We start from the raw sequence: 26,414 nt of genomic DNA, 5'->3' as shown, positions 1-26,414 counted from the left end.
TAACACATGATTTTTTTTACTTTGACATGAAAATAAAAACACCAACAAAGTTTTTTTCCTTAAGAATTTATGTCATACAACATAAACAGAAAGGATGAATCTCAAACTCTAAAATCAAACTTACTAACACAATATAGTAAATACTTTGCAACTGTGCAGTTTTTTTTTCTTTGTAATGCAGGAAAATAAGTCACACATTTTTTTTCCAACACAACATGATGAAATGTTCAGTTTCACTTTGTTAGAGGAAGTTTTAGAAAAGGCCCTGAATCCAAATGTGTTGTGATCGTGTTTTTATCGTTCAGTTTGCGAGTCAAAAAGAACAACACAGTTCAGAGTAGGCTGAACAGAAGAAAGCATAAAATACTCAGACAGAGATATCTATTTTCAGGTGGTGGCATCGGTGCCAAACTGAAACATGCACAGTGGCAATGAAAGGGTTAATCAGAGGAAACGCATCATCAGCACAGAGTTCAGAGGAAGAAACCATGGAAAACAAAACTTAGAACTTCTCTAAACAAAGCAAAGAACAGAACAGAACAGATGTATATATTAGTTAGAGAAAGAACAGAATATAAGTCAGTAATACAGAAAGATGTAGAAAACGTCTGTGGTTTTACAGAAGTCACCATCACCGGCACAAACCTTTTAAGAGCCTGTCATCCTGGACATTTTGAATGACACCTTGCATCATTAACAGTACGAGCACAACATATATACTTTTTAGTTATGGTCATTTTCATTAGGCTGCACCTGGAACATTGCTCAGTATTGAACAATTAGTGGACCCTGAAACAGTAAGTGGTTTTTGCCCTGAAGCATGTGGTCACGTTTCATCTGCAGTGGTTGTGCTGTTTCTTTGACAAGAGTTTGAAATGTTGTAGAAAACCCAGGATCTCAATAACAGAGCACCTCAAACCAGGAAGTAAAGACATATCAACCTGTGGTTTGTCCCTTCGTCTAAACTACTCCATACAGCGCTCCTGTACCAATCTCTAAAAAAGGCCAAAAACAAACTAGAATTAGTAAGTACACAATTATCATTGTACCATCAAATAGTTTTACTTTCCAATATACATGTACATATATACATCCACATGTTTTTCCGTTTATAGTCATCAGCTTAAAGCCTTGGTCTTCAGTTCCTCCTGGGCTTATGGTCAGTGGACTGACACCGCAGCTCAACTGTCTGTTGACTGAATTATTATATTAGATATTGATATAATATATATATTTATATTATATTAATAATTATTGCAGCTGATAAATGTTTTGCCTGTGGGGAAATAGAACAATAACAGAGTGAAGTGCTGGTGTCTGATTCACACCAGCTATTGATTTTCACAACAATAATAAATACAACCGTCTCTTCTCTTTGATCGCCCCACATTAATAATACTACAACATGTGTTTGACCACACTCTGTCATCAGGCGTGACACCAACACACCGGGGCCTTCAGCTGCTTCAGTAAACACTTGTCTGGCACAAAGCAGGCCTTGTGACCGGGCAAAGCTCGGTGTGGTGTGACACTGTGACCACACACAGGAACTTTCCTTTCACTCAGACAAACCATCTGTCTACACGATGACCACAAGCTCTCCAAAAGGACTGAAGATGTTCAGATGACAATAATCTGCAACAATAATGAAGGCACAAACTATTTACAAACAACAACAACACAAAGCAAAAAATAAAAGCTGACATGGTAGAATTACCTAAAAGTAAAAACCATAATAAAATATGCTTTTATTTTCTCTAAAATGCAGGAAGAACAGAGAATAAAACACTTTCATCATGACTCCATGTTTATTGAAGTGAGTGTTTCCATGTTTACCTTTTGCAGAGAATCCAGAGTTAGACTTCTGTTGATTTTCCAGTTACAGTTTCATTACCCTGCAACACAAGATATCAAATATTCCGTCAGTAAAATGATCGAATAGTATAAGTTCTTGGTCAATAATACTTATCATCTGTTTGTTAAACTGAAATGCCAAACCCTGTCTTCAGCTTCAGCAGCTCTATGCTGTGTGTTCTCCTCTACCTGAGCATCAGCCACATTTAGAGGTTTGGGGGCAACCCCAGGTATCTTTTGGGTAACTAACGGCGAGCTGCTCCGTCTCAGGCTGGGTGTTCGACAAAGTGGCGGACAAGGCTTCGAACCCTGGGATGCAAACGAGGAGGAGTCATCCACTATCTCTCCACCAAGGGCAGACAGGCAGCTGCGATCCGAGCTGCTGAAGACGTGGATGTATTCCCCAGATGAATCAGTGCCGTCCACTAAAGCAGAAACAGGAACAGGGAAAGCTCAGGTCTGTGCATTAGTTGCTGAGGAAGCAGATATTAATTCAAATTCATCATTCATGATCCATAAACGAAGTGTCAGTCTTGTCAACAACAAAAAACAATATTTATTAAAGATGTAAAAACAAACTCACTCAGAGGTTGAGGAGTTTTCCACTGATCACAGCTACAATGAAGATGATGCTGATGAAGATGATGGTTGTTGAGATCATTGTCAGCCACAGCCTCAGGGGAGGAGCACATGGCTGGACCGGTCTCTACCCCCAGTGACTGGTTCACAGGAAAACCAGTAGGGGGCAGCGAGCCTCGGCCAGAGGAGGACGATGATTGGCTGAGGGTGGTGGAGGCCGTGCTGCCAGACCCAATAGAGTGCGGCCGTGGACAGTCTAAACCCCTGTGTGAACAACAGGCCACAGGGACTGACGACACATACAGATACGTGTCATCAAGGAGAAAATAATGGCCTGGGTAGGTAAGTGAGCAACGAGGAGCGAGCATGATTGTTACGTATTCACTTTTTATCCACATTGTTAGTGTTTTTAGATAAAAACAACAAAACATGTACTTTTCCTACACTTGGTGGATGCAATTAGTTTTGCAGATGTTTCGCCCTGAGCCAAATCGAACAGAAGCTTCCAATTCACATATTTAGTGATAGCATTACCAAATCAGCAGCGTAATAAATTGGTTAAATCTTTGCAGTTGTATTTACTTTGTATTTACTCAATAAAATAGTTTCAGTAACTGACGGAATGATGCAGACGTGGCACATGTCAATACTGGTAGATTTTAATGAATAAAGCAGCACTGGAGTTGTTGTAAAATGGCGTGTGTGTGTGTGTGTGTGTGTGTGTGTGTGTGTGTGTTTAGCTCCTTACTCCTCCCAGGCAGGACGCAGCTGACGGCACGGTCACAAATTGCAGCATCACTGTGTTGAATGTCCATGAAAGGTCTGTGGCCCATTCCCATGAGCACCCTCTCCTGCATGCGGAGCTCTGACACACAGTATATTCATGATGTTTAGAAGAACCACACTGTAAACTTAGGTAGGTTCAAAAATACACAGGTACGTCTGTGCTGTTACAACCTCTACTGTGAGCGGCCTGATCCCACAGGATCCTCTCCAGGTCAGTGGTCCAGGCTTTCTTCACCTCCATGCTGGGGGCCTTCAGGGTGTAGGTGTCTTCACTCTTTCTCCTGCGAAACCAGATCTCAAAACACAGACCGCTCACACCAGAGTTATGGGTCATCCCAATGTCACTAGTCTGGAAGAGAAAATACCAATTAAAGTGGAATAATATGTACTTGAGTACTTGTACTAAGAAGCTACTACTCCTAAACTACTAAAACAATGCATGAGCAGTAGTATTTAGTGTATATCATGACAGGAAACTATGGGGTTAAGAATTATGGCTCCATCAGCCTTTGGATGAACAGGTTGGACGTGCAAACCTTAAACGACTGCTTGTAGACATAGACATCATTGCCAACGTCCGTCTTCTTGGTCTTGCTGAAGAGAATTAGATCTTCAAGGAGAAAGACGCGACGGACACATTTCTTCTTCCTAAAGAAAACTGTGAATTCATCCTGGCGAAGCAGCTGACCCTGCTCTTTTAAATTCACCTGACAGAGCAGAGGGAAGTACAGAAAAGCAAAAACGTAATTTAACTACGGTGATCAAACATTTTATATCTCTTCTACCATTTTAACGTCTTACATCACAGTCCTGGATGGCGTCCATGGTGAGCAAATCGTTGCCGTGACGCATCTGAAATCGAACCAGGTCGGCGGCAGCCTGGATCTCAGCCCGCTCCCGCTCTCTCTCGCTGCTCGTCAGATCAGGCACATACACACCCGGGCCACACACACTAGGTGTGAGCAGCGTATCCTGGATCATGTCTTTTGGCCTGTACGAGCCGGCCAGAGCCAGCATGTCCTGTAGCAGGAGGCTGTATTTACTGATCCGCTGGATCGGCCTCAGCAGGTAGGATGAAAGGTCCATCATGTCCCCCAGCTCCTGTTGCTTTTTCTGTCGAGAGAAATAACGTGGAACTGTAAAGGCTGAGAAGGTAAAGCTATGCAGGATTAGGGATGTTCTGGTTTGTTAGTGTGTTAGGACTTAAAGCTGCAGGCATCAGAACTGAAAGTGCACCAGAAAAACACGTATCCACCAAGCAGAACTTTGGGTTGGGTCTGGTTTAAAATGGGGTTATGTAAAGCAGAAGTAAAAACCGAACAACATGCAATTCATCTTAAATACTTATAATAATTTTATGTTTGGACGAGAAAACTTTGAAGTGAAACCTTGAAAATGTCATGGCGGCTGTGTAGGATGAGAGCGTCTGACTGAGGTTTGTTCTTACTGTACAAGGAGTACAGGCCAAAACTCTCACTCTGTGGAAAGAACCCACATTAAAGCAAGAACAAAATTTAACATTTAGTAGCCACATAGATCTGCAATAACAAGAGAACAATATTCATCTATCATGATCACAAGAGAGAAAACCAAAAGCTACTTAAGAAACTAGTTGGCACGATGTACAACTCTGACATCACTACAAACATATAACGGATTATATATAATATTATATCAACAATAATAATAATAACCTCCATTCAAATAAAAAGCATTTTAAAAATACTTCATTAATAATAGGATCTAGGACATGAAATAGGAGGTGATATTACATTGATCACAGTTTGTACTCACATGTCTGAGAAAGCAGCGGGCCACCATGGCGGGCTCCCTCTGACAGGCCTCCAGCTCTGGCAGGAAGTAATGGCTGTGGAAGTCATAAAGTTTCTCGAGGTTGCCGAAGATGATGCCTCGCTTGCCCCTGAGGTCCTGGGGAATGTCTGGTCTGTCCAGCAGGGGGAGGTAGTGGGTCAGGATGTAGCCCAGTGAGCGGACGTACTCCCTCTCTGTGTACACCAGCTCCTCCAGGACACGCTGCAGCCTCCTGGTGACAAAAAATATGTATTAGCACCAATCCCAGACTGTTATCCCAGTATACTATGATGAACTGCAAAATACTAGGAAACACTAGGAAAGTTTTTTTTTTGGGGGGGTATTTTGTTGCAGAACCACGTTGGTTTGCACACTTTATATTTATTTATCTTAAGCTATTCATCATTATCTTTAATTTTCTTTCATATTTCAGCAGATGACCCAGGCACATGCTGTCATTTTACAGTACACATGCAATGCAATAGAAAAGAAATATGCCAAGCATGGACAGGTCAGGAGACAACAGGCCCCTGGGCACAGAAATAAAATGGCCCTGCAGTACGTCTCAGCTCTTCTGTTGTCATACATTTACATTTTCATTTTGATTTAAAAGAGAACGGGACAAAAATGTGATTAGGATAGCTCCTCCCTTTCGATGAAATAGCTCAGCAGGCACCTAAGAGTCCTGACAGGCCTAGTCGATAATCTGGTAGCACATTAAAAAAGAGAAGCAACGAAAGTCAGGAGAGATTTTACCTGTTGTGCTTCACTGTGAGCTTAGAGACAGAAAAAAGTACAATCAAGACTCACAAGATTAGTAAAACTAAGGCCTATCACTGAATTTTCTCAGCCAATGGAGAATATTAGTTTGCAGTGCAATTGTCTGGTAGTTCAGATCTTCTGTACTATAATCAGATTTCCTCAACATAGATGCAACTTACAGGGCATCGCTGGCACTCTCCTGTGCTCCTGCCAAACCAAACTCTCCCTTGTATCTCCCGACGGGCAGGCTCGAATGTTTGCAGCATAAAGTCCCATTTCCTGCTGCAGCGCCCCGGTCACTCATACAAGAGTCCTCGGAGCAGAAGCTCCCGTGGCGGGAGATCTGAAACTTCTGAGCCTCCTGGAGGATCCGACAAGATGGTTGACCGTGGTGGGAACAGGATGATGGGGGGCGAAAGTGCTGCTCTGGAGGAGGGGATGAGCTCACCGTTGCTCCTACTGTGGCACACGAGTCTTGGCTCACTGACCTCGCCTTCAGACCTCGTCCCCATGGAAACCACTGGCAGCCGACCGCGTGGGACCGAGACAGAGCAGCAGCATCCCTCTCACTCCTCGCCCTGCTCGTCTGTCTCTTCCTCGTCTCTCGCTCTGACCTTTTAGAGAATGATACAAACGCAGATTCAGGTCCTGAAACCTGTGTGTTTCTGCAGCAGGGCCTTTTAGGGGATTCTAAGAACTAGGCTTATGTACAGTATTCAGTGAACCAACCTGTGAGGTGATGGATTAATGACCTTTGACCCCTGGTTGGTTCCAGCATCACTGTGATCCTCAGGTTTAACGACGATGTTGCAGCAGGCTCCGTTTGTTGAATTAGTGCTGTTATTGCCCAGGATTGGCCTTCTCTTCCCTAAATCCACAGCTCCTGACACAATGCCCTCCCACTGCGGGTGCCGAGGCCCAGGGGTCGATTGTACCACCAGACTCTGGCCACCGGGCGAAGCTGTCTGAACATTAGTGCTCACTACGTCGACATAATGATGTTCACACCGGTAGCTGGAATCTAGTTGCTGGTGGTAAATCTCATCCATATCCCACATCCTCTCCTGAAGCTGCTGCCTGGCCTCCTGACATCTCAGCCAGGCTAAGTTCCAGACCCGCATCCCCCTGGAGCCCCGCAGCCCGCTGGCCTGTGCCTTCACCTCCTGGAATCTCTCCGGGCTGAACTGGAGGAACCTGTCTTGGAAAGTCTTCAGGATGGACCTGACGTTGCACAACAGTGGTGAAACACTGGTGTTGGTTGGGTTAGGGTCCCGTGCTCCATGTGCATCAGACTGGTAAAGAGATGCAGTGCCTGGGCCCCGATCTTGACTTTGGTGGTGTACTGGCTGAATGTTTGATTGATTTATTGGTATTGTATTTTCATGGTCTTGCATTGTCTGGATTGTGGATTGACTCTGCTCCAGGTAATCACCGCATTCATTGGCCAGAGCTGTTGCCTGTTTAAAAGAAATGTTTCTTTTACAATACAAAAGCCAAAAACACATTCTCTTTTTTATATCACACGGTTTTTAGGCATTAGTGCTGTTTAAATACTTGAATTTTTACTGCTTTTACACCAACCTGCTCACAAAAATCACACACGCTGACCATGACCTGCAGCTCCCTCCCACAAGCTTCTGCCCTGCACAGGAAGTCATCCAGACCTGACTTGAAAGTGCAGACTAGAGTCCTAAAGTCTTCCATTTCTGGGTAGGAGAGCCCAGTCTGCTGGAGTCGTTCTGCCTCAGACACTAGCGACATGGCATGGTGTCTCCGGTCCTAGAGAAGGACAGGAGAGAGAGTCAGACAGGGGAAACACAAAGACAGAATAAAGACAGAATAACAGGCAAACTCAAGCAGACTCACATTAGCTTCAATAAGGAAGCCAGTGAAGCTGTTGAGGATCTCCTCCATTCTGTCTCCCGATTCCTCCACTGACTTAGCCTCCAGCAGGTGGCGGTCTCCTTCTACATTAATCCACTGCTGCATCTGCAGGGACAAAAGACAGTAAAATAGAAAGTTTAGAGCATCATTTAAACTGTTTAGAGTGTTTATCATAAACATCAACCTAGTGGCTGTACAAGAACAAAAAGCCCTGCCAGACTAACTAAACATCACTTCTCTAAAAACAATGTAAGAAAGACGTGATGATGAGCTGGGTATGATGGACAGCACCTGTGTGAAATGTCCCTCCATCTCTCTGATTTGCAGCAGGTACTCCAGGTGTTCCAGTGACATGTTGGTCCTCTGCACGAGGATGTGAGCCTGCTCCTCCATGTGGTTGTACAGACTTGTCACAGAGTCCACTGCATCACTGCATGGAAAGGAAAAAGCCAGATCACAGGCCTAATTTTTTTTTTTTTCATTTTTGGATTTCACAATTATATTTTTATAATTTAATTATAGGAACATCTTGGTCTGGTGATTATTTTATTATTTTCTTTCAGTAAAAGTATCAAGGTTTACCTGAGGTCCTCGCAGTGCGGGTATCTGAGGTCGCTCTCCTTCCTCAGCCTAGCCAAGATGGAGCCACCATCCCTCTGCAGGCTGACCAATCTGCTGTCCTCCAGTACATCCCTCATCAGAGTCCTCTGGTCCATCATGCACTGCTGCACACTCTGTTAGACAAAAGGACATTTGAAAATGAAAAACTAACACAAAAAGCTAGTATCCAACACACTGTACATGCTGCATTGTCAATCAAGGCAGAATTGGAAAATTCAGGATCAACCCAGATTTCAAGGGTTTTCAATTAAATGAGAAAGAGTGCAAAGACACAATAATGGCACCTGTACAGAGTCTGTCCTCTGGGGATCCTCTAACCTACTGATGGCTCTCAGCAGCAGGCAGGACACCTCATGAAGACCAGTCACAAATGGGAAGAGTTTCTAGAGAATGGCAGATGTGGACATCATGGGCAGTGGATAAACATGTGAGACGAAAGGCAGGAAAAAGGAAAGAAACAGGTGATATCCTGAGGGGACAGTCTCACCTTGTGCAGCTCCATCCAGTCACAGTGGCTGTGAGACAGTGTGCCGTCCAGACCAGGGCTCAGCTGACTCACCTCCACCAACCTGAACAAGGCCTTGGTCGATGTCACCGTGTCAGTCTGCTTCAGGGGAACAAACGTCAACGTCAACATTATTATTATTATTTTGGTGCAGATGAGCCAACAAATCAGTCACACAAACAGCATGACCAAAAACACACCTCGATGGATTGCTTAGGAAACCGAACAGCTGTTTCACTAAATGCAGGCGTCTTATAGTAAAATTGTAAAAGGAAGTGAGAAAGCCGACCTGGATGCCCGGACATCTTTCTGGCTGGATGCTGTGGTGCTTGTTCACCAGTAGCATTAAGCTGTTTACTGCCTGGGGGGTCTGCTCCTGTAACAGTTTAACACTCTATAAATCCAAATGAACTATAACAATATAAAGGTCATACGGCATCAATGGAAACACATTTCCAGTTTCCAGTTGATATCAATGCTAGAAAACTGCATGGTGCTTGCAAATATGAAGTGTGCAAGTTGATTACTCACAACAATAAGATTATACCTGTGGTTATCAGTAAGTCAAGGAAAAACATCATTTGTCACGTCAAACATGACTATTTATTAACCAGACAACATCTGGATATGCTGCTGAGGTTCAGGAGCTGTTTTATTGGAGAGTTGACAGGTCAGAGGTCATTGTGCGTAAACAGCAGCACTTCATCAGAGCATTAACACCAAACTTCTCACCTGAAGCGTCATCAAGGCCTTATAGAGCTGTGGTTGAGGGTTTGTCTTCCTTGCATCGAAAATGAGAGTCATCCCAGCCTCTCTGATTTCTCTCCTACATGCAGGGAACACAAGGTGACGACACTGAGACAGTCATGGCCACAGGATCCCAAACTGCCTTTCAGTTTATTCTCAAATACATTGATCATTGATCATTGATCACAGTCACCATTCTCCTTCTTTACCTGGTGAGGGAGTGAAAGTAGAGCAGCATCTGGAAGAGCTCCCAGCTGGTTACATCTGACCTCCATGCTTGGTGATCTCCATAGAGCTCAACTATTGCCCTGCCTGTCCTGTCTCTGCCGCCTGACAGGATTAATGTTTGTGTGGGAAAAAAAGCAATCAGAGAATAAATGCAAGGATTTCCCCATTAACTGCTCCATTTATCTCCAAAAATCATCTTGATATTTTCATTCATATCAAAAAACGTAATACATGTACAATTAAACTGGTAAATTTCAAAAATATCAAGAAAAAAAAAAATCAACCACCTGGATGAATCTACTCTTTATAAATATTAGTGATAAATCATGGAAACACATGTAAACATCAAATCTCTCTGTAAAAATGTTCTTACCCTGCAGTTTGTAATGTCTTATGCTTCAAATCATTAATCACTTAATATATACATTATTTTATGTGACGTCCTCTGAGGTAAGGCTGCAGCTCCATCTCTCGTATGTGGCCGACACTGAGCGCTGTGGCTGCTGATGCTGTATCTCAAACTAACTTACCTGTGAGAGATGCTACTCCCAAATAGAGGGGGTGGGCTCTGGGGTCAGGGGTTCCCAGGGGGAGGTGATCAGGTCTGGGACGAGCAGATGCAGGCTGGGAGATCTTCTGTGTCTCTGCTGCTGCACCATCTGAAAATGGAGTGAAAGAGATGGAGGCTAATTGTCATCTGTGACTAAACCTTAATAAAATGAACCAAACAAATGCTCCAAGCTAAACAAGGCCAACATATGACTTTGTACCTGGAACGATTATCTTCCTCCTGTTGATCTTGGGTGAAACCAGACCAAAGGCTGTGCTGTTTTTACATTTGACCACATGTAGCTGAGGAATTTCTACACAGGAGTCGGTGTTTTCTCTCCTCCTGACATTTTGCCCTTCAACAATGACCACCTCACACTTCTCTGACGTGTCCACCACAGCTGTGGAGAGGGACGAACATCTACCATCGGCCTTAGAAACGTGTGTCGAATGGGGACTGTCTGGTAGCCCTTCACAGGCCTTGAGGGTAATGCTCCCCCCTGAAGTGTTATTTGAAGCAAAAGATAAACTGTGGTGTTTAGCAGAGACCATATTTGAGCTTGACAAAGCTTTATTAGTGTCTATCCCTGCTGCTGAATCTGTCCCGTTCACATTGCATAAATTGCCATAAGGTTTGGCAGAGAGTACGTCCCTTGGTTCCCTAAGCGGTACAGTCAATCTTTCAGTTGTCTGTTCTTGTATCCCATCATACCTTAGAGCATTTGGACCACTCTGCTCCTTACAGGGGCCGGGGTTTAAATTTCCTGGTTTCCAAAGTGGAACAGTGTTTCTTTCTCCTGATTCCTCACAGGTGGTTTCGCTGAAGGATGAAGAAGACTGGTTCTGAATCCCAGGATCACACCACGTTCCTTGAATATTGCGCCATGAATCCCCTGCTTCACACTGTGAGAAGCCACCATCCTCCTTCACCACAACTCGCATATTACCCCTCTCTCTCTCCTGTCCAAAGGTGACTGGGTTTTGTATAGCAGCCTGGTAGGATTCCCTGTATCGACACCTTAGCTCCTGAGCCCTGGAAACCTTTCCACCTTGTCTCCTCCTCATACATGGGGTACAAGGTTTCTCTGAGAACCGGACAGTGCGGACACACTGAGACGATTCAACGGAGTCGGGGAGAGGATGATGGGACTGGGAACGGTGGAGAGCAGATGAAGGTCCTGTTTCTGCAGACATGTTGGCCCTTAATGATACAGGAGCCTCTGACCTAGAATCACTAGTCTGTGTTTGTGGTTTTGCACATAAATGGCCATGTGACTGCACTGGCACTTCTAATTTCTGTTGTTCTGATACTGACTGACTGCCACAGAAAAGTGCAGTTGCCTGAAGTACATCAATATATTCGCCTTCTGCAGCAACTTGGCCCGTTGGTCCACTTCTCCTTGTGTCTGTACTGTTTGTATTTTTATGTTTATCTTGCCGTATAGATTTAGAAACAGCCTTGCAAGTGTTTGTGTCACCTCTTGCATTTAAAACTGTGCTTGTTTTTGTAGCTGTAGTTGGGTCTGCCCCAGTAAAGCGGCTGTCCCACATATTTGGGGACACCCAGCCTATAGGCTTGGGCTCTGCCTCAGTCTCTTTCACTTTGACCAGCCTGGATGAAGAAGCAGCACTTGTGTCCACTAGGCAGAGCGACACAGCAATGCCGTGCTTTGCTGGGATTATTCTAGTCTCCACGGAGAAGGAAGAAGGATGTGAAGATGTTAAGACTGAATTATGAACGGTTACAGGGTACCGTTTCTGTTCAGAGTCCTCTGAAGGAGAAAGAAGAAATGAACTATTTGAATTCTCAGGAAAATGAGAAAGAGGTGGAGGAAGAGGAAGCGGAGGTAAAGGAGGATACGAAGGAGGATACGAAGGAGGAGCAGAAGCCATACTACTCCTATCACCCCGTGGCACGCCCACAAAATCAGGCAAGGCCACCCGTTCCCAGGGTAGCCTCACCACGCCCTGCTGAGTGGCGAGCAGGCACTGGCTGAGGGGTGTTCCATGGCGGCCCTGGTTAGTCTCCTTTAACCACTCACGACTGAATATACAAGGATAGGAGGTTTCAGGGATTGGGGTCTCCTCGACTGCGTCCGCTCTAAGCCCCTCCTCTTCCAGGAGGCTGCAGACCACGATGCGTGCTGATTGGTCACAAAATGGCGTCACCTGGAGGTAAAAGTCACCAGGCTGAAGAAACAGCGGGTTGATTGGAGCAAGGTGGATGACAACTTGGTCACGCAAACACAGAGGCCAGCCTTCACAGAGAAAAAGTACATCAGAGTACTGGGCCTGAAAGGGGAAATGGGAACAGACATACTGGGTTTCAGAATTCAGAAGCATATCAATGTTTTTTGTTGATTTTATTATCAGAAATCCAACAAGATCATCCCAGGGCAGGTTTATTCCACACTGACTAATAGTAAGTGAACTAACAATACAGGGACTTACACATGCAGCCTGCTGCACCGTGTCTAAGATGTGCTTGGCTGGGACAAGAAAGTCCAGCAGGCACCTCAGGGCATCTCCCTGATAACGACTGTCAATGATTTGGAAGAGCTGGCTGAGCAGAGTGGGGGCGGTGGCCTCGAAGGGGGGGTACAGAACTGACAGCAGGTTCTGGATCGAGCTCTCCAGAGAATCAAGGTTCTGAAAACACAAGAGAGAAAAAGAGAAATGGTTTAGAAAAATAAAGTAAACGGATGGACCAGTGTTAAAACCAGTGACTTCAAGACGTGATTAGTGACTTTCACTTGTTCCCGTATTTTTATTACTGTGCAGCTTCTAAGCACCGAAGACGATGATGAAGCACGGCTCTTTTTTGGAAAGATTGATTTCTGAATCAAATCTTTATGTTGAATCTCACAGTTTTCTTCAAACGTCCTGCGTGGGCTGACCACCAGTCCAAACCCCAAAACATTTTATTTACACTAATGGAAAACAGAGAAAAGCAGCAGCTCCTCACAGCTGAGAGGCTCGACCAAAAAGACGTTTGAAATCATCGATGGTAAGTTTTCTAGAAATTTACCAATCAGTTAATTGTGTCTCCACTACTGAAACTGCAACTTCATTGTTTATGTTAATTACAGATTTCAGCAAACACTTAAATCCCCCAGCGCTACCTAACGAGACCTGGACTCCCTCACATCGTCTCTCAGGAAATTACACAGGCCTCATCCTCAACTCCAGGACATGTACACAAATATTCTCTGCTCCTTTTGAAACATACAATCAGCCTGCAAACATCCAAGTGAACACAGTGGGTGATGGCTGGTCTGAAGTCTGGCTCCAGGTTTATGGTTTCACATTCCCTTTGACCTGAACCCATGGCCACCTAGCCACTTTTAGGCCCTGCTTTATTTAGCCCAGCAAAGGCCGCAGCAGCAGACCTCAGGGGTTAATGTATATCCATACATGCCTGAGGCCCTGTGGGGAGGCAGGATGATGTGGGGATGTCGACACATCGCAAGAATGTCGCTGTCTCTTTTTCCAGGTATGTGTTTAGTTGTTTTACACCAGCGTCACTGGAGGAGGAAGAAACAGTAAAGCTGCGTGGAGATATTGATCTTCTCATCTAACTCTCCACCACAAAGCCAATAAATATATTTCCTATAAGTTAAAGTTAGGTTAGGGAAGTCAAGGGTTTCTGGGTTGTAGTAATGAAGAAGGACAGACATGGATATGGGCGATAGAAACAGCAGAGGCTGTGTCGCCGGCTCAGCACCGGCTCATTACTTCTCCAGCACTGCTATCTGCTATGCATCTCTTTTCTGCCTCATCCTCTTACGTTATCATCTAAAAACACTGGACTCTGAGTCAGTCCACAGCCCCCGCTGCTGCAGAAACAGCACCGTGACTCAGAGCTTTTGGGTCAGCCCTGCCAGAGGAAGACAGCAATAGAAGCAGTGGTGGTAGCCGCCATCCAATAAGCAGCGCCCGAGGATGCTCAGAGGAACATTATGTGTTGTGAGCAATTTCAAGACAAAGCTCATAAGTTTCAGATTAAATGTTTTGACACAGTTGTCGGTGAAGGTGGTCTAGGTACGGGCCGACAATACTTGGCAAATATGACAAATATGCTCAACCGTAATGTTTGTTTGGATCCATTCTATGTGAATGAACGAGCAAAAGCTAATGAGCCTTTGGAGAGCTAACAAAACTAAAGTGAAATTAAAGAAGCAAGAAACATTTCTGGCTACAGCACCGTGTGTGTACAAGGATACATCTGAATACTTCCTTGTAACGTGAGACCGTAAAACTACGAACGATGTGTGTGTGTTGTATTAATATGTTGGTGTGTCATTATAGACCCGTCTCTGCCTACGACAGCATACTGTGGCTCCATATAAACACCCGGCTCGCTCTCGCTCAGCCACTGAAATAAAAGAGCACGCTCACATTACTTTGGATACGATGTCCCAGTGTGGGAGCTGAAGACAGTTGGAATATCTCTGTCCAGTATCATTAACACACAGAAATAGCCACCGCACATTCCTGATGTCAAAAGGTTCCTGCACAAGAACAAAATATGTAACAATGGAAAAAAAAATAAAAGCTGTAATGGTGACTTAATATAATTTATCTCCTTATACAGTATGTCTTCAACTGTGACACTACATGTTTCTGGGCATTTTCTGATTGTATCTGGTAGAGAATGACAGGAAATGAGGGGGATAATATGCAGCAAGGTCCCAGGCCTGATTCGGACAAAGGATGTTGCAATTACATGGTATCAAAGGTCCTTAAACGAGGCCACCAGGATGATCCGAGCTGTGCACCATTTTAACAAACAGAATCACTCCTTCATTTCTTTCTTGCCGAGGAATGTGGAACAATAAACCATGAACTAAGAATAAAAATATTCACACTGCTTCATAATAGAGGAATTTAGAGAGAAAGTATTTGGGAGGGGCAGAAAGTCTTTGAAAGTCTTTGGTTCTTCCAAGTACAGTTTCCATGGACATCTTTAACTTTATGGGTTTAGGAGTCTTATGATGTATCCTCACAATTATTCAGTTTGTGTAACAAAATGCCTGAGAAATATGTAAAACACAATAAGCATCACTGGTGTAATTTGGCTGAACTTCAAAGTCTCTACACAGACTCATACAGCTTCTAAAACAGCATGAAAAGAATCAATTTCCTGTGTTTACATACGCAGTTTTTCATCTGAGCAGATATGAAGATTCCCTACTGGGTTACACAAACTATTTTAAATGGTTTATCTGCTGCTCACACAAAAAAATTAGCTGGGAAACACACGTCAGTTTTTTTACAGGAAGGAATTCACCCATCCCAATTCATTATCACATCGCCTTGTATCTAAAAATCCTTTTAGACTTTTCCTGATAATGGCTTGTTGGCCTTGTTTCTGAATATGCATAGTATTGAAGGGGGGTTTAATAATGCTGGATAGATGCCTGCATCATTAACAGATGGAAAATCATCCAAATAAATAAGTTTTGAGTATTTTACAGTTCACTAAGCTGTGACCTGTTTCTCTGGTCATGGAAAATCCACCCTAATGTTTCACATCATGTCAGATAAATATCAATATATATGTGAACGACAGCAGGAAGTAAACACAAAGCATTTCTTCTTCACACCAGGTCTCCTTTTAATCCCAAACTGAGTTGCCAACACTGTGGCACTTAAATAAATAGGTCACGTCACTGAAGAAGATGTCTAATCTACTTAAAACAATGACTTTGCCTAAGAGGCAAAACTAAAAGTCATGAGAGTTTCACCTGTGTAGTTTTATTCACAGGACACGCTCTGAAATAAATGGGAGTGCCATAGTGGAAAGGTTCTGGGCGTACACATACAAATCTCTGCTGCACTCAGGTGTGTACTACTGGTCTGTGTTGCCCACTTTATTATTTATACTTTATTTTTAGAAAGCTTTTGAACCCCATCTATTATTCAATACAGACGGGGGCCATCAAAGTGGAGAGTGGAGGTTTTGCAGAAAAGCTGCTGATGGTGTGAAGTCAGTTCAGATTAGACTCTTTATTATTATATATGTGAGATAACACAAATAAAAAATAAACACACTCATTGAGGCTTTTTGCGTCTGTGTCTCCCTCCTCACATCTGCGTCACATCTGTTCTGACAGCTGTTCTGTTGAGCCACAATAGACTCAGAACATGTGACCAGACCGAGAAACACTGACAGTGAATCTTAACTATTTTGTAATTTGGAGGAAAATGACATTTGTGCTCTAAACAGATTAGCACTGACGCAGAAGTTGTGCAGTGACAAACCACAGAACAATTGATGAAGCACAGCAGAGCCTCACACCAGGCACATTACACAATCCCAGGAATGAAAAGACTCCCTATTTAGCCAGATGCCTGTAAAAGTTGAGATTCTTTAATGATGAGGAAGCAACGTGTCAAAACTATTCACTGCAATTTCACTATAATCTGTCCAAAAGTATCAGTCCCATCCAAAAATGATTTCTACCAACTAGGGATTTAAAAAAAATTACTAACGTAATGTAAATAAGAGCAAAAAGTGGGACAAAATTTTTTTAGCTTATTCACAGGATTGTTTCTTTTACAAAGTTGTATTTAGTTATTTATTGCATTTCTGTGTAAATAATTTATCAGTCTGTGATATGCAGCTTGGAAAGAAGATCAGAAAAAAGGAACCAAATTCCATTAACTGCCTTGGGGCTTTTACATTTTTGGAATTAATGGATCTTGCCAATAGATATAACGTTGTACCTTTTAGTCTAAAAGCTGCACCTTTAGACTAAAAGATACTCCCCCCCCCTCTCTGGGACAAACCCATTTACCCTGAGGTGGGACATAAACGCAGGCTGAGTAGAGCCGTACATGACCACCAAAGAACCAGACGGTATATTTAGTAGCTTCAGAGGGATCAGCAAATCAGAACTTGCGGAAGGCAAATACTAATCACAACAGCCTTGATCAGCAGGATGTCTTGAAGGTGGCTGTAAAGTAGTAGTCAGGAGGCAGCGAGGCCTGTGTTTAAGTCATTAAAAACACGTCAGGGAATTATGAATGAGCCGAGACTTTAAAACGCATCATGACTGAGTTGATGTGTCTGTGCTGTGCATGTGAGGTGTGTTATTATATCGAAGTGTGGCTTAGCTTTCACCGACACACTGATCACATCTGTAATTAGGCCACAGCTGTGCTTACTGTAACTCACACTGGCAGATTTCCTAACAAACCATCTGACACAGGGAAAACAGGTGACAACACAGGTGAACAGCACCCAGTCACGCTAATCAGACCTAACACATCATGTGAAACCATGATGAGGCTGAATGCTAAATTAGGCAGATGTCTACAAAACAAATAATTAGCACAGGAACTGGGACTAAAGCTGATTTTTGAGAATATTCACAGTGTTCGCAGCTCTACAAACACACTGGCTGAGAGAGACTATTAGAAAACCTTTGATTCTCTGAATTTCAAAACAGGAAATTATGAGCACGTTAAAAAGGAAGACTTTGCAGTTGTCCATCACACAGTTAAACACTCAGAACAGCTGCCTCAGAGTCACATCAGCTCAGTCAACACTACAGCTCAAAGTTCATTATGTCCTTTTGGGTTTACTGGAAATGTTGCCGAGTCCTCGGGGTGAGATGCTGCCTAGTTCCAGGCCAAAAGCAACACAAACGAAGGGGCTGCAGGTAAAGACGAGGTGATGATTTGCAGTTTTGCAAACAGAGCTGTTAAGTTGACTGTAGTGTATTTTCCATTAAATCACCAGGAAGGCACAAGATGTCTTTCTGCTGAGAGAAAAAAGATGCTCTGTGTAACGTTGCCAACACAGAAGCAAATACCCAAACACTGAGGTTACTCCCAGCACAGGAATAGTCAGGTTCTGGTTTCAACGAGAAGGCAAATATGCAGGAAACAGGGTGGGGAAAAATCACAGTGGTACACACACAAACATACAGGCTGCTGCCAAAACAAACCTACAGCAGAGCTGGGCGGGCATTTTAAAATGCACCTCCGTACACAACAACCTCCAAGCAGGCCAGAGCCAGACAAAATCAACTTTATGCACAAGTGAGGCACACCCTCTCAGGCATTTCTCCATTAGGAAATACAGGCTGAGACAAAATCAAAGAAAATGTGGATCTTTCTCATTCAAACCTGTACATCAGACAACAACTCCCCAGTGTAGGATTGTTTCTCCTGCCAGATCCAAGCCAGTAAACAGCGAGATGTAAGAAGGAGACAGATACAGTGGCTGGTTTGTGAAATCTGCCTTAGCGTCAACCTGAGACCTTCACCATGAGCAGAAAGCAGCAGCCACTCTAAGCTGTGGGCGCTGTGGTGTGTTTGTACACAGTCAGAGTACATGCATGTTTCAACATCAAAAAACTACCTGTCAGGACCTAAGAAATAAATGATGCTGTGGTATTATTTACAAAGGACACTCCCACGTGTTACGAGGAAATGCTGTGAATCATTTCAGATGTTAAGAAGAAGAAGAAGGTGTGTAGGTCAGTCACAGGTTAAAAACAAGCTCAGGACTTGTCAGAAGTTTCTAACAGACGAGTGGAGAAAATACATGATTTAATATGAAATTTTAAAGTTTCAATATGATTCAGGAATGACAGGTATTGTTAATAATATTTTCACTTTGAATAAAGATCATCTCCCAGCAAACAGAACAGATCGCTACTTTACCATCTTCCTTTCTGGTTGCTCTTAGTCCCATTCATCACAACAGCGACGGTTTCTGAAATAATCCAAAAGGAGAGATAATCATCTACAGAGGCAAAGATCCTGCTCGGTCGCCGCTGGACTAAGATGAAATCCATTCTGCCCAGACACTCGTTCACAGCTCAGTGAGTGAGGACAATCTTAATCCAGCTGGATGTGCATTTGTCCTCAGCAGAGCAACAGCACAGTCTGTGATTTGTCTAGTTTTCTTTCCCTCTTTCCAATTTACGGATCTGTTTCTGCTTTTCTGTCTGAGCTGTTCTGTTCCTCGGTGTCTGCACTTTCCCCAGTCGCAGCACCTCAACTGCCGGGTGTTACGTTTGTCTGACAGGAGCAGCGTGACCAAACACGAGGAGACGAGAGAGAGGGAGGGAGACAGAGAGAGAGAGAGCCAAGCCTCACAGTTTCTCCAAGGGATCTTCTTACACTACACACACACACACACACACACACACACACACACACACACACACACACACACACACACACACACACACACACACACACACACACACACACACACACACACACACACACACACACACACACACACACACACACACACACACACACACACACACACACACACAGGCTCAATGACAGTCATTATTCCACCTATAATGTTAACGAGGAACATGATCATTGGTACCAACAAGCCACTGCCAGACAAAGTGATGCATCAATCACAGTGTGTGTGTGTGTGTGTGTGTTTGGTGCTGATTTTATTCTTATTTTATTATAAATGTCACTGCTTTTTTTTAAATCATTCCCTTTATACAACAACAGTAACTTTCAGCAAACTTTTCATTTAATGTGCTACAAACAAAATCCAGCTCAATTTTCAAGACTTGACTAAAGACACTTTTCTTTTTTCATCATTCTGCACCAATTCTTAAATCAGGGGGGAATTAGTCAGCATCCAGAGGGAGCCAACATGCTGACTAACATTATCAGATCCACGGGCTCACAGTTACTAAATGTGTCATCTCAGTGCTGTCACTGTGGCAGCTAAACCACGATCCACCACTGCCTCACTTTATTCTGTCACAAGATCATTGAGGGTGCCGAACATTTGATAATGTGAACAAACAAACAGCGGGGAGAGAAGAAATAAAAAGCTCTGTGGGAAACATGGATGAAAACTGTATTCAACAAGAGAAGATGGTCCAAGGCAGAAAGAAGAGTGGTCTCACGATGACGAGAAAAATAATAAAAAGACACTTCAGCATTCATGCATCACAACAAACATGTGCCTACAGTACATACAAAAGAAAAGATATCAGGGGAAAGAGAGACTGGCTACGCCACGACTTCATCCTGGGTGAAGCTTTAAAACAATTTGGCGACTGAAACAAGAGAAGAAGAAGGAGAGAAATGACTTGAGGAGAAGAACGAGGTAAGAAAGAAAGAGGCCATGCTGCTGAGAGAAACATCATCCGGGCAGCAGCTGTTGTGGAACAGTAGCAAGAATCTGTGGTCTCTGTATGTTTGACCTGGTCGTGTCAAAGTGGAGACAAAAAGTGACAGACTCCTAAAATCAGTCAGCTCTCGAACTATCAAAAGGCCATAAACCGTGTGTGAGTCTGAGTCACATGCAGCTTAATGACTGGGAGCTGAGTTTTGAACCTCAATACTTTCTGAGCATCAACTGAAATGACCTGTCATGAACTGAAAATCCGCTTTTCATTTTCTGCTATTCAACAAAAAGACTGATGAGCATTGATGAGAGCACTAAGTATCATACTGTCATATTTAAACAACACTGAGGCCTGTATTTCTGAGCAACAGCTAATGACGCACCAATCAGAGCAGAGGGAAATGCCATCCTGTATCTTACCCGGCAACTGAACTGTTTATGTATCATAATGCATCCGAGAGCTGCGTGCTCTTTGTGTTGAATCCCACCGTGGAGGGGAGGCCTGAGGACAAACATGTTTGTTGATGTTTCTGTTTGTTGTTGCTGAACTGGAGCTATCACTGCTGTCCTCACGTCCCTCCCCTCACATTTCCCCTCCCCTGCGGTCCTCCTCCAGGCTCTGTTAATGCACTCACTCTACTGGGTGATGTGGCGAATGTGCAGAAGTCACAAAGGGACACAGGAAGAGGACGAGAGAAAGAGGAGCAGCAGGGAGGGAGGCTAAGAGAATGAGGGAGAGATGAAATTTGTGTGTGCGTGACAGCATGCCTGGTATTAGGCTTGAGCAGAGTGTGTGTCCTAGCCAAAAGGAGAGGAGCTGTTGCTTCAACTGGTCCTGTAGCCAAGGCCTTGTTGTCCTTGTCCTCATCTTTCTGTCTCTCTCGAAATCCCTTTTGTACTCAGCTTCACTCTCGCTCTCTCTCTCTCTGTTTTCACTCACAGATATTATTAACAAGACATTTTATTAAATCCCAAATCTCTGCCCCTCCTCCTGTGCTTCTTTGTCAGGCTGTCATTACGAGTTACAATCTGCACAGAGCTGGCTCGCCTGGTTTGGAAAAAATACTTTACTGCACAAATAAATCCACCAAATTCCCTGTCTTGCCTCATCCTGAGAAACTAGCTCTTGAGACAGCGGTGCTGAAAGCTGCTTCTCTGTGACACACGTCTCACAGGATGGATCTGGATGAGCAACGTGTGGTTCAGGTGAGAGGATCACTGCTGATTTAAAGATCATATCACTGCGTGTTGAGTTCCCATGTTGCTGCTGTGTTTAAATGTCTGTGTACCTTTAAAACACAGTCCTAATCATTTATCTCTATACAACAGCCCCGAAATATAAATAATACATAATAATATCAAAACCATTACAGCTATAGTTTTTTTTTACTATATAAAAACATCGATTAGTTACTGAATCATGAAAACATGGTCTGAGACAGATGTTATTTTAAATGGACTGTCAATACACGACAGTATTCAGACATAAACATGAATGTTTCCGAAATGCACCTGGACAAAAACAGCCTGAGCAGGTTCTTTTGCCCTCAGACTAGAAAGCAAACATCTAAACTATCTATCAAAGGAGTTTCTCTGCATCTGCAGCTCCAAACAGTCAGTAAAATAAGTCTGCTGCTCTGACTGCACCTCTGGCTTCACTGTATTTGGAAATGTGTGTTCCTGAGGTGGTGTGCTTTGTTACAGCAGCTTTAATGGAATGGAGTGTTTAGAAGCTGCTAATCCCAGCCAGTGATGGGAACAAACGCACCTCGAGCCTCGGCTATTCTATTTCGGTCTCCAGCATCCTCAGCACTTCAAGCATGCGTCTTCCCAAGCTCTGGCTTAGGCAGCTAGCACCTCATTACCATTCTGTGAAGCAGTTAGCATAGCTGCAGAAGCATTTCCTCCAGCAGGCGAGGATGGGTCAGAGCTGCACAGAAACTTCATATGACTGACTGGTTTATGAGTTCCTGGCTGCTTCAGTGTTTTTAGACTTTGTAGGCATGTTTCAAATGACAAACAATACAGCTGCTCTATATTCCTGACAGCTACTGGATCAAGTCTAGATTCATATTTTCACAGACTCCCAGAAGTCAAAGGTGGTTTGAAGTCCTCTATAAACAATACTGTCATTTTAATGCAAGGGTTAAATCATTTTTCCATTTTTTCTGCTGTTTCACTGAAGAGCGTCAGTGCGTACAGGATTAATGCCAGGTGAATATCTTGAGCCCTGACTGTCAAACCATGTGGAGAAAAGAAAAGTAAAGCCAACCAAAGAAAAGAGAAAAATAAGAAAGAGAAAACCAAAGCAAAAGAATGAAAATTAAAGAATTGACAAGAAAAGATTTCAAAAGAATTTGGCTCCAACTGAAAAATACCAACCACAAGCTCTTCGTTCCTGACTATTTGTGTCTCTTGATCTGTAATCTGTGGTCACTGGACAAGGAAAGCACTGAAAAAACAAACAAACTATAGTTTCTCTGCACTGAGCTTTGTCCACATAGGTTTTCACCCAGGCAGCAACCACAACTGATCCTTGAATGCAGTATGCAAGTGCCTGTAATAACTTCTGAGTGTTGTCTCCAACAATGATCTCCATGTGGAGGCCAAAGGCAAACCCAACCAAAATAGCTGAAAAAGCTCATTTCACTTTTCTATTGTCAGCCTGTTCAGGAGTGCAGGGTTCAGTGTTTACTTTGACTGAAAGGTGAAATCTTCCAGTCTGGCTCCAAGCTGCTGCCTTCAAGTGCATCTTCTTTGCTCAGTGAAGAAGCTCTACTTTGCAAAGTCACAGACAAACACGGCAGTAATGCCAATATAATTGTGGCGTCTATGTAAAGTACAAAAACATTCGGTACTTCTCTGAGTGCTAGTACTGTACCACACCAATGCTAAACCCTGGGGTTTTACCAACAGGCTGTGTGATTCAACACTCGCTTTACTTGCAGCGACAGCAGTGGGTTGCAAGAGACAAATCGACCCAGTGGGGGAGATGAGGAGAGGCGTCTATTTTGGCCGTCCAACTGACTGCGTGACCCCTCACAGTGTCCCTCCCCTCCCTGGCCTGTTGGTCATAAATCACTGTGAGCTCAGAGTGACTGGATTTCTTTACACATATTGTTCTCACAGAGGTATGTGAGGAATAGGAGAAAACTAGGCACAGAGGTGTGGGAAGGCACGTTAACTACAGAAAATGTTGGATAATAATAAGGTAAAAAAACACATAAAAAATGGGAAAGTTCACAGAGTTGGCAAAACAAAACACTGAGTTTGAAGTTTCAAGGTCTGCCAAATCACTATTGGTAATGACCAAATATTAGTCCGCAACACTGGCCCAGTTCTGCCCTGCTGGCAATGTCTTATGGACCTTAATGTCTGTGACTCATACAGAACATGCTCCTTAGGCAGTACATGCTGTGACTCGCATATGATTCAAATGCAACCCTGGCCTTGAATGTCAGGTCAAAGCAGGGCCGGTCACATGTATGTATGTGCACATTTGATGTGTGTCATCAGGGCCAGATATGATGCAGACGGGGATGAAACCCATTATGAGCACTGGCATGATCAGATTAAACTAAAACATATCCTGTACACGGCAGACCATGAAGGTCAGGAACTACTAAATACTGTCAATATTTAGATCTTTAGACTTTCAAAGCTGGTGGTCTGCAAAGTCCAGGCCACTTTCCCATGCTCCACTCTGTCTAGACCAGAACACAAAAACACACACACACACACACACACACACACACACACACACACACACACACACACATATATATAAGGGTATAATTTCTCCTATCTCTGTTCAAAGATCAGAAATAGCATAAAAACCTCAAAATACAGTATGTCCTTAAATGTCTTCTCTGCTTTGACTATTCTCAGCACAATTATTTCAACTCTCAAGCCACTGACTATGACTATTCTCTGTCTATACATCTATCACACACACACACACACCCACACACACACCCACACACACACACAGAAGACAGGTGATGCTGAGATGACACAAATAGAATAAAACCCCCGAGTTACAACCAGGGTGGTAAGCACTGGCTGGGGGAGGTAAGGGGGGCGGGGGATTAGAACAGGCCGAGAACAGCATCTAGAGTCCGGCTAGTACACCTGCACTCAGAGGAGACAAACAAACCTCCCCAGCAGCTGGTTAAACAACACACACACACCCCCACACACACACACACACACACACACACACACACACACACACACACATACACGCAAAAACCTCCAGCCTCTTATTTATAACCTCGCCCACACAGCAGAGAAGAAGAGCCAGAGCCGGGAAGACGCAGCCACACAGACAGACAGTAACAGCTGGTTCCAGGAGGGAAGTCACACGGTGAACACTGGGCTTGGAATAACACTGGGTTTAAACATATCATATCAAATACTCAGAAGTATTCATATCCAAGATAATGAAAAACATTCAACAAATGTTTCTACAGCTCAAGATGATACATGTTCTTAAGCAAAATCCTAAAACGTATCAATCCCAATTCAGTAACACAACATGATGAACTATGATGGTTTGGCACAACTGAAGAAGAAACAGTGATAATAATTTATAAGATAACTACAGTATGACAATCCCATTACACGTGCAGTTTTGCCTGAAGTCACAGTAATTTCACAAATAACTTGCAGGTGGAGCAACATGAGCTGCAGAGATGAAGATCGGCCCTGTGACACTTAAACACACTGCCCTGTGTGTGTGTGTGTGTGTGTGTGTGAGTGTGAGTGAGTGTGTGAGTGTGTGAGTGTGTGTCCTCACATCATCACTCAAGTGTAACTGAGCGGCAGCAGAGCAAACAGCTGAGAAGATTAAAGGCTTTTGATTAGAAGAATCTTCACTTCTTCATGAGTATTAAGGAAAAGCCTCATGATGAGGGATCTGCAGCAGTAACACCTGCAGGTAATGCAGTATAAATGCAGTACACTCAGATAAATGCAGTACACACAGTATAAATGCAGTACCTGCAGATAAATAGATAAATGCAGTACATGCAGATAAATGCAGTACACAGATAAATGCAGTACATGCAGATAAATGCAGTACACACAGATAAATGCAGTATAAATGCAGTACCTGCAGATAAATAGATAAATGCAGTACATGCAGATAAATGCAGTACACAGATAAATGCAGTACATGCAGATAAATGCAGTACACAGATAAATGCAGTACATGCAGATAAATGCAGTACACACAGATAAATGCAGTATAAATGCAGTACCTGCAGATAAATGCAGTACATGTAGATAAATGCAGTACATGTAGATAAATGCAGTACATGTAGATAAATGCAGTACATGTAGATAAATGCAGTACATGTGGACGCACTGAAGTTTCCACTCATGTGAGACAGTGTGTGTGTTTTCTACAGTTTCTACTGTTTTGCACATTAATGCACAACAGGCTCTGCAGACAACACATGACAGTGTGAATCCACTAAACCGTGACCTGGTCATTAAACCGGTTTCGAGCTGCAGTAGTACTTTAATTCCTGTGACAAGTCAACTCAAACACAGCGTGTGATCGTCGCTTCAGCAGCTCTGGGCTGTTTAACCGTGAAATAAAAAACACACAGCTGTACATCGACTCACCGACAAACTGTGGAGGTGGCCTCCACCTTGGTACCGCTCCAGTCCTGCCCGGTCCTGTGACGCCGGTGGACTTACAGCGGGAACACGCTGATGGATCCGGGAGGTTCCGTCTGCTCGTCTGTCTGCGCCTGTGTGTCCACCTGGAGGTGAGGAGGGCCTCCTGTCGAGTCCCGTAGCTCGGGGTCAGCGGTGCAGCCCCTGGAGCGCGCAGCAGCGGGGATGCGCTCCGAGTGAATGGAAACGAACGGTAGCGCGTGGAGAGGGTGGCCAGCAAAGACCGCTGTGATCCTGAGCGTCACGTGTCCGCTCCACATCAGCAGGGACCAT

At 43.7% G+C, this 26,414-nt stretch overlaps 1 protein-coding gene across 1 annotated transcript; it reads right to left on the bottom strand.

Moving 5' to 3' along the window:
• Positions 1 to 159: 159 nt before the first annotated feature.
• LOC113145224 (uncharacterized) lies at positions 160 to 26,414 on the bottom strand. Its single transcript, XM_026331672.1, has 26 exons — positions 26,387 to 26,414; positions 26,088 to 26,227; positions 12,779 to 12,976; positions 10,549 to 12,619; positions 10,309 to 10,437; positions 9,760 to 9,880; positions 9,536 to 9,629; positions 9,093 to 9,179; positions 8,786 to 8,905; positions 8,583 to 8,681; positions 8,260 to 8,411; positions 7,969 to 8,107; positions 7,660 to 7,782; positions 7,375 to 7,572; positions 6,523 to 7,250; positions 5,973 to 6,407; positions 5,014 to 5,263; positions 4,608 to 4,697; positions 4,021 to 4,332; positions 3,756 to 3,926; positions 3,391 to 3,568; positions 3,182 to 3,298; positions 2,438 to 2,722; positions 2,044 to 2,279; positions 1,837 to 1,895; positions 160 to 1,635 (listed from the first exon to the last, which is right to left on the bottom strand). Exons 1-25 carry the CDS (start codon positions 26,412 to 26,414, stop codon positions 1,857 to 1,859), a joined length of 6,540 nt encoding a protein of 2,179 aa, XP_026187457.1. The 3' UTR covers positions 160 to 1,635; positions 1,837 to 1,856.

This window comes from Mastacembelus armatus, chromosome 7 (genome assembly GCF_900324485.2).
Source record: "Mastacembelus armatus chromosome 7, fMasArm1.2, whole genome shotgun sequence".
Taxonomy (NCBI): domain Eukaryota; kingdom Metazoa; phylum Chordata; class Actinopteri; order Synbranchiformes; family Mastacembelidae; genus Mastacembelus; species Mastacembelus armatus.
Note: the sequence above shows the minus strand (reverse complement) of the source record. Positions and strands in the feature narration are given on the sequence as shown.